The sequence below is a fragment of the Lytechinus variegatus genome, chromosome 10, assembly GCF_018143015.1.
Source record: "Lytechinus variegatus isolate NC3 chromosome 10, Lvar_3.0, whole genome shotgun sequence".
Lineage (NCBI taxonomy): Eukaryota > Metazoa > Echinodermata > Echinoidea > Temnopleuroida > Toxopneustidae > Lytechinus > Lytechinus variegatus.
The window spans coordinates 840489-849818 of record NC_054749.1 but is presented as its reverse complement, the minus strand read 5'-3'; the positions used below and the strand labels follow the sequence as shown (position 1 = coordinate 849818).

The window sequence follows — 9330 nt, the reverse complement described above, 5'->3', positions numbered from 1 at the left end:
AGACATGATGTTTTTAATAAAATCCATTTATCTATCTATCTATGTAAGAATACATAGATTTGGAATAGTCTGATTGCTTTACATGTATGTCATTGTCCAAAGGCAAAGTGTACACTGTTTTGATCTACCTATAATTTAATTGATATAGATTAATGCTGGAAAAATGAGGTGATAACATATGACTACAGAAACCATGCTCCTCGCCAGCCATCTTGAAGAGGAAGAATTTTTTTATAGATCTATATAAATAGGGGCATATTGCAAGCTTGCATTCAGAATCTTGCCTACATTTACTGTAAATACATGTATCCTTTAAATATAAACATTGCGCCATGCAGTTTACTACACATGTACTTTCCTAGCACTACATCCTGACTTCTGGATCCTGCTGAGTATTGTTGTACATGTAAAAGTAGAAGTACATGTACTATGTCTAGTTGGGGGCGAGACTACTTTTTGATGCCAAGTTCCATCCTGACAAACATCTTGACATTGTAATCTTCAATCGAATCCACAATTTCTTTTAATCTTTCTTGATGATCTGGATAGTAGTCCTTGACCTCTTCAGCATACTTGATCCAGACACAGTTCACGCAACCGCTTTCACAGCAGGTCTCAGGATCTGGGGCCACCGGTGGCTCCTTTCTTCCAGATTTATCATCATGAAGTGTTTTCTCTGACGTGTCATTTGTTGAGTTCTTCCCCTTGATACTATCATCCTGTGTACTACTTGACATTGAACTTTTACTGACCCGAGAGGTATCTGACGTTGATCTTGTCGAATTAGCACCATCTACATGTACAGACTTTGTTGTGTTTTCCTGATTTTCAATTAACGACGGTGATTCAACACTCCTATTCTTTGTTGCAAGGGTGAGTCCATTATCTCCAATATTCATATCACTTCTCTCTTTATGTTTGCCTTCTTTAATTTCTTGCTGTGTTATTCCATTTAAGTCATTGTTGGAAGCATCATGATGACACTGATGAAATTGAGGGTGGTAGGGACTTCCGCCTGTTAAGACAATTGATCCAAGCTGTTTCCATCTCAAACACCTATGATGATGAAGAACCAAACCGTACATAGCCTGGAGTAGAACAATGAAAAAAATATAAGAATATCAAAATTGCAACTCGGTGTTATGAACAAAGAGTTCATGATGTACAACTACAACAATTTGACAGATATGAAGTAATATCATAAATTATGTTTGTTATATGTATATCAAGTTATGAAAATAAAAAAATAACTGAAAAAAAAATCATAAATTACAGTAAACAAAGATCCAGCTACACTAAAGATTTCCACGCACCGTTTTTTTCTCATATTTTTGGTGTCAGCTCTCCACTATCTAATCAATCAACTGAATTTCAGGTGCATTAAGCATCAATTGGTAACAAAAAAGCTGTATTTGGGCTTTGATTTTGTTGTAGCTCAAAGTCTCAATCAGACTTTGTCTAAGTTGTTTACAGGTAGTACTCGACCACAAAAATGGTAGGTATGTGTCATGGGGGGGGGGTACTCGACCACAAAAGTGGTAGGTATGTGTCAGGTGGGGGGGTACTCGACCACAAAAGTGGTAGGTATGTGCCGCGGAAGAAAAAAAAAACGGGGGCTTTAGAACGGGCTTCGGAACTACAAATGTTTGTGAAAACGGGGGTCCTTGGAGCGGGTCCCCTGTGTGTGAGTGCGTATGCATCGCTATGGAATAGGCATATGCGCATTACGTGATTATAAATGATTATTATTATTATAATATAATTATTTATAATCACGTATTAAATTCTAGTAATTGTTAAATAATAATTTTTATCTATAAATTGTTCTTCAAAACGGCATTTTGAAACATCGCTAATTGAATGTACGTCATAATTAGGTGGTTCACAGGTCAGACCTATTGCATTTGCTTTGTTGACAAACGGATCAAGGGATCTACACAAGAAATCGGTCTGGTATGGTAAGAAACCTTAAAATTTTCACTTTTTTACCAACCAATTTTTGGAACCTTCATACGCATTAGGCGTTTGAAGGTTCAAATATCAATAAAATTCACCCGTACAAAACCGATTACACCATCAACTAACTATGGATTTCCTAGGGAAATCGATCCGAGTGTCTAGGTCTCGCTTCTGCGTCTATGGGAAGTGTTAAGGCTCCATGATGAAGAAGTATACCCAGTTGTTTATTGTTGTGTGTCCGGAGGATCAATTTTAGAAAGTCATTTGGAAAAAATTACAAGCGAAGTTTCATCAATTTTTAGTACAAAATGTTGGGAAATATTTTAAAGAACAATATAGAAGATGATTACAAGTATTGAATTCATATTTTTAGTGTAATCCAAATACAAAAAAGAAGGCTTCAAAAAGATAAAGTGTCCGGACACCCGACCATGCCGACCCCCATCCTATATGTCAAAATATTTTTAAAATATGATCATGGAGTCCTCAACCTCAAGGCTAGTCATGCTAGTGTTATCTAGAACGAGGCATCAGTCTCCATCTACATGATATATTTACCTGCCGTGAAAAGGCAATAATTATATCCATGTTTCCTCTGACTCTGTATCTGACCTTCTTGAACTGAATCATGCATGTGTCATGAAGACTTGATATTGTTTTGTAGTCTAACTCTATTTGGCAAGCAAAGACAGGTCGTGCCTAGCCTATTCATGATTTAAAATAGTATTTTCATTCGCCCATGCATGCCATGGCCTGGGCTGGCCACATTATACCGGCACTGCATAAATCTTGATCTCGTCGTTTTTATTAGTAGTCTCAGCTCGGCGATGTAGGAATAGTGTAGGTTGATTAACCGGTCACAACGTTTGCGAATGGAAAAAAAGACCGAATTGTTGTTTCACTGAATGTTCGACATTCTTGTGATTCCGGGATTCCCCTGGCTTGTTCGAATTGTGTTTTTATTTGTTTATTAATAACACAATTAAAAAATAAAAACCCTTCGTTAATATCAACAAAAAATTAATTTTAAATTACTTTTATTTATATTAATGAAATAAAATATCCTACAAAATGATATACAAATGATTTTAGAATCTAAGTCACGAATTTACATTTTGGATGCTAGTGACAAAACAACATGGCAGCGCCCATTGATCAAAAGACTTTGACTCATGGCTCACGATTATTTTATACCTTTCCAAAGGAAAATAACCAAAGTGTGGAAACTTTGCATCGGAAAAATGAAAATGTATTTCTGAAGTATATCAGAGATAATGTTATTGGGCATGATTCAACATTCTCAGGGCCTTTTGGACCCCGAAAAGGTAACTCGTGTCGCGAGCTGCTCAGTCATTGACGCCCCGCCCCGCCCGGCACGCCAGCGCTAGCGCTGTCTGTCATGCCGGCCGGCAGGAGCAGCGCCACTGCGTCCGCGACATTGACAATCTGATGAGAAAATTTACAAAGGTGGTTTTTAGATTTAAAGGGGTGGTCCGGGCTGAAAATATTTATATCTTAAAGTAGAGTAGAATTCAATGAGCGAAATGATGAAAATTTCATCAAAATCGTATAACAAATATGTAAATTTCTAATAAAGTTATTGAAGTTTAAATTAAAAGTTTAGCAATAGTTTGTGGAAACTAGACCAAAAGCTTCAGTCTCTGTATGAATGGGGAATTATAGTAAAATGTCAGAAATTGTTGAATAAATTCCCAGAAATGACGGTTATTCCTGTCTAGTGAAAACGGTCGTCATGACATGAATATTCATTAGGTGGGCTGATGATGTCAGTCACATCTCCACTTTCCGTTTTTTATTTTATATGACATACGGTACATGTACATGTAAAATCATAAGTTTTTCATTATTTCATACTTGTGTGAATAATATGTTTCCGTTTTGTTATAATGAAATAAGTTGCAGCAATAAATACTTAATGCACTAGGAATCAGTTGTCAATCCAATTTTTCTAGTTCTTTGAGGAAAAGATTTTAATAAACCTAATTTCATATACCGGTACAGTAATAAAATAAAAAAGAACAAGTGGAGATGTGACTAGACATTATCAGCCCACCTAATGTCTGATGTCTGTTTTCACAAGCTATTGCTAAACTTAAAATTCAATAACTTTGTTATTTGTTATCCGATTTTGATGAAATTTTCGGCATTTTGCTCAGTGAGTTCTACTCTATTCATTCATCTAGATCTATGTTTGATACTTTTAGCCTGGACCACCCCTTTAAACCATCTGTTGGAGTGTTGAATCCAATAGAATATGCAGATTCATTTAGTAGATGCGCTGGTCATCATGCCATGGTCCGAAATCAAATTTGAAATAGGCAAAAATTAGGATTGTCCCAGACCTAGCCTGGAGGCCCCTGGAGCAGTGCCCAGTCTACAATACGTAAACTTTAATACTCCCAAGGGATGATGGAGCCTGGAATTGCTTCCCATACATCTACACACACTGCCAAAAAACATGAAACTTTTGCCCCCGAGATTTCTGCTTTCCTTCTAAAAGATCTAGCCCTAAATCATAGGCCTACATGGGGTACAACTTCATTTCTGACGTTTCTACAACATTTATTTCATTTTTTAACAAGAATTCATTAAAAATGCGAGAAAAATGTTATGAAAAGATGGTCAAGAACTTGCCACTGTTTATGTCGCCATCTTGATTTCATTGTCTTTCGCTTGGCGACAGCACGCAAACCGTTAATGTTACGTGTATTTTAATCCTAAACACCGGCCCACTTCGCGGGCCGGAGTCCACCGTGCATTTACCATAGAAGGCATAGTCATGACTAGGGTAGATTGTGGTCTCAATAACTTGGAAAGAAAATAGTGAAAACAGAAATTATGCACTTATTACGATTATATGGATGAAGGTCTATCACGTGGCATTATCCTGACATTGAGGCACGGACTGGAACCTAAAAAAAACTGAAAAGTTCTCTCCTACTACAGTACTACCCCAGTCTCGATCGGCCATTTTGTAATAAAATTTGAAAGAATTAGGAGAGGTATCGCGACAGAACTTTTCGTTTTTTTGAGGTTCCAGTCTGTGCCTCGATGTCGGGATACTGCCATACGATAGACCTTCATCCATATAATCGTGGTAAGAGCATATTTTCTGTTTTCACAATTTTATTTCCAAGTTATTGTGACCATAATCTACCCTGGTACCGTGAGTATGAGTAAATGCACGGTAGGCTCCCGCCGGCCATGCATGAGCTCCCTGCCTTCCCTTGGTTATTTTAATCCTAGCACTTGCTGGCTAAAATGTCCAGGTGAATTATTGTTTTAGTGGCCCAAACATGGAGAAGTGTGTATGCAGCGGTTTGTAACTGAAAGGAAATGGCGCTATATCAAATGTCCATTGAATTGATGTCACAGTCCCTATAGGCTATGCTATATGTACATGTAGATGTTAACATAGGCGGCGGGGGGGGGGGGGGTGGGGGGTGGTGTTTGAACCATCCCCCCCACAAAATTCTGGCTTATGACCTCTTTCTTTTTGCTTGTGAATTTTGTTTCTTGGTTCCCTCCCTCAAATTTTTGGTTGACAACCTATTGTTTTTTTTTTTTTTGCTTGTCAAAAATTTTGGTGGTCCCCTCCTAAAATTTTTGGCTTCCGCCGCCAATGGATGTTAAAGGGAAAGTTGAAGCACTTTTCTATTTGAAGAGTTTGAAAGGAAGGAAGAAATATTACAAAACTGTTGAACTTTGTTCAAAAGTGTTTTATTAATAATTGTAACATCCATCACAGATTTTTCAGCTCAGTGGGCCTACATGTACATGTATATTGTAACTCTAACTCTGAGGTCGAGATATAAATGTTTTCTCGTTTTAAAGCCTCTTCATCATTTTTATCAAACTTTTAAAATTTTCTTTCTATAGCAGTTTCGCATATATATACATGTATATATATTTGTTATACATGTATTTTTCTTTTTTCAGTTACCTACAGCGATTACACAGCATCAGGAAAGTAAGTAGTTAAATAAGTAGTTCAACAATTAAGGTTCAATAATGTAAATTACATGTATATCTGATCTTCCAAAAGTATAGGGATTATTGGGTTGTACTGTACCGAGCGAGTTGGGGCATGTCATAATTGCTCCAACTTTCTCCTTATTACATTGAACCTGAGTTGAGTTCATTTGCTGCCTTTAACTTTAATACATGGTCGTGCAGCCCTGATTATTTTTTATGATATCCTTTCAGTATTCTGTATTCATGTGACTCCATTCAATCTCAGTTTATGAGTTACTACCAGTAGTAGTAGCCATACTGTACGACACAAGTTCAAGTCAATGTTTGATTGCTAATGCTATTCAGTCTGTTTTGTGAAGTATGGTATTCAGTCTGAGATCATATATTTCGTAGAATCTTAAACCAATAACAAATGTAAAACATGTACATGTTGCAGAGCTGCCAACCAGTGCTGATTTTCAGTATTTAGTACTGAAAAATGAGAAGAATACTGATGGTTTCGTGCAAAATACTGATTTCTTATGTTTCAGTCTTATGTGTTGTGCTATGGTATGTCTTTGAATATACTGATTTCCTCACCAAAATACTGATTTTCAGCATTTAAAATACTGAAATGTTCGTGTTCAGGTTGGCAGCTCTGATGTTGGCAAAATTTTATCACTCTACTACCACATATATGTCTCATTTTTAAGTATATTTCCTTCAATGTGGGGACATGTCCAGTCTAGGTCAATACTCTTCCTCAAATAAAGAGGATCTATAAAAGTGCTGATACCTAAATTGATATATGCCCCGGGGCCTGTTGCAGAAAGAGTTGCTTTTAAACAAAAGCCCCCAAATTAATCGCAAGTCCAAAATGCGCGCTGTTGATTGGTCGAATTGCATGTGATTTTAAGAGTTGGGCCCCAGTACCAGAATTACATATGATATCAGTACACTAGTAAAACTTATATGCATTAGAATTGAAATGCCTATGTAAACCTTACCATCACATGAACACTTGAATAATAAATGTTTCTTTCTGACTAGGTCATTAGGATTCATAGAGGATTACATCAGGGCTAATGTTTTACCGACCTATGGTAATACCCACACTACCACCTCTGTTACATCTCTTCAGTCAACTCTCTTCAGGCACGAAGCAAGGTACAGTACATTCATTCTTGCAGGGTGCTACATAAGCACTTGCCCGAATGCCTGGGGCAAGTAAAAGTTAGAATCGGGCAAGTGTTTTGAAGTAAAGACCAAAACTACTTGCCCGAATCGGGCAAGCAAAATTCTCTCAGTACTAGAATGACCAAAAATTGGGTCAATATGATATGATATTGACCGTAATTCATAGTCATGGCAGGCAAAATAAAATCTCTTTGGAAAAAGAAATGCAATAACAAGGTCTATCAGTGCATGTCAAAAGAGAGAAAAGGGTCATTGGTTTAAATAACCGCAAAACTTTCCTTTGAAGAGATAAAACTTAATTTTTCAAGGATTTTTTTCGGGCAAGTGAAATACCGGTAGATTTTTGGGCAAGTATATTCCAACCATTTAATAATTTACTTGCCCGACTGGGCAAGTGCTTCTAAATTATTTTGCATCCTAGATTGGATTATTTATCATAACATTTATCATAACATTATCATAACATTTCATAACATTTCTTCAATATAGAGAATTATACTGTATACATAATAACACTGATTGCTGGCTTGATTCGTAACCATACTGCTTAGATGGGAATACATGATGATGTACCTGTGATGACACATATAAGACTTATTTTATAGAATCTTTTATCTTAAATTCTTGAATTTAATTTTTGTAATCAACTCATTATGGTACTTGCTGTTTTTGATTGTCAGTGTTTTGGGATGGTCATGACTGTCATGTTAAAACTGTTTTTCTGTTATTTTTTATTCTAACTTTCAGTGCATTTCCTTTTCTTTGTCAGAGATATCGTGCGGAATGCGGTGAATGCGAGTGAACATGATGCAGTCATCTTTACTGGGACTGGATGTACAGCTGCCATTCATAAACTTGTCAATGCACTCCATCTAACTGACCCTCCTGTACGTAGGTATAGTGCCACTAGGATGATGATGGTGGTGGTGGTGTTTGTTGGTGCTGTGCTGGTAGTAGTGATGGCGGTGGTTGTAGTTGTGGTGGTGATGGTGGTGATGATAGAGGGGGTTGTGGTGGTGATTATGGTGGTAAAAATGGTGGTGGTTGTGGTTTTGAGGGTGGTGGAGGTGGTTTTGGTAGTAGTGGTTATGGTGCTGCAGAGCTACCAAGTCTCACGCATTATGCGTGAGACTCAAGCATTTTGGACTCTTGTTCATCCCCTCGAATCTCTGTCTCACGCAACTATCACAGCCTATCCCCATATACATTGTACACAATGTCTGTGATCTCACTCAGATTCACAGAAAATCTCACGCATAGCTGGTCTTTGAACTTAGCATCTCTGGTGCTGGTACAGGAATAGTAGTAGTCCAGATTGGACCTTGGCATTTGGAAGTGCCCTTTCCAAAGCTAACATAGAGGGCACATGACTGCCACTCTCTAGTCAGCGCCAATCTACTCATCTTTCGAGGAGGGAAGATGAGTGGATTGGCGCTGATTAGAGAGTGGCAGTCATTTGGGTAAGAGAATTTCCAAACACCATTTCGATAAATCAAAAAAAATTGTTCACTTTTAAATCGTTTTTTTCTTTTATTGCCACTATTTATGACCAAGAGTTTTGAAGTTCATCTGAGAGTATGTAAATATTTAGCAGTTTTTTAAAGCGTGATTTATTATTTGTAACAAAATTTTGTGCTAACTATCTCATTTTTTTCTTTTTAACTGACTATATATTAAGGTGGTGTTTGTGGGACCTTATGAGCATCATTCAAACCTGTTACCATGGCGAGAGACAGGAGCAGAGGTAAGCATGTTTCTGTTAATATAATTCTTATAAACATTCTCTACTTCTGCATAGTGTGAATACACTGTCCCCCATATGTTTATCCATGTGAGTTTTTGTTCTAATTGAATCATTTGTTTCTGAGATATCACTACACTGTAATATAAATACTTGATCTGTATTTACATGTAGGTCTATAAACAGTCATAGCTTTTTGTACATGGGTTACTGTAAGATTTACAGCTACAATGCATTAAAGTCTCCGGACTTTAAAACAGAGGGTCGTGGGTTCAAATCCCAGCCATGGTGTAATTTCCTTCAGCAAGGAATTCATCCACAGTGGTCTTACCCGGGTAATAATAGCAGGGCCCACTGGGAGAACAGTTTTCGGAACTGAAGTGGCTACCCTGGGTAAATATACCATTATTATTATTATTTTGATTATAAAGGTTCAAAAAGTAATTCTTATTGTACAT

General features: G+C 37.1%; 2 protein-coding genes across 2 annotated transcripts in view; one reads left to right on the top strand and one right to left on the bottom strand.

Annotated features, from left to right (window-relative positions):
• Positions 1-406: 406 nt before the first annotated feature.
• On the bottom strand, positions 407-2584 carry LOC121423107. Its single transcript, XM_041618397.1, has 2 exons — positions 2518-2584; positions 407-1088 (listed from the first exon to the last, which is right to left on the bottom strand). The coding sequence occupies exons 1-2, from the start codon at positions 2545-2547 to the stop codon at positions 450-452; spliced, it is 669 nt and encodes a 222-aa protein (XP_041474331.1). The 5' UTR covers positions 2548-2584; the 3' UTR covers positions 407-449.
• A 507-nt stretch (positions 2585-3091) lies between these two features.
• LOC121422784 overlaps positions 3092-9330 on the top strand; it is a 32221-nt gene continuing 25982 nt past the window's right edge. The window contains exons 1-5 of the mRNA XM_041617972.1: positions 3092-3284; positions 5920-5950; positions 6985-7101; positions 7901-8018; positions 8810-8875. Coding sequence (XP_041473906.1) covers positions 3098-3284; positions 5920-5950; positions 6985-7101; positions 7901-8018; positions 8810-8875 — 519 coding nt within the window. The 5' untranslated portion in view covers positions 3092-3097. The remainder of the gene's footprint in view (positions 3285-5919; positions 5951-6984; positions 7102-7900; positions 8019-8809; positions 8876-9330) is intronic.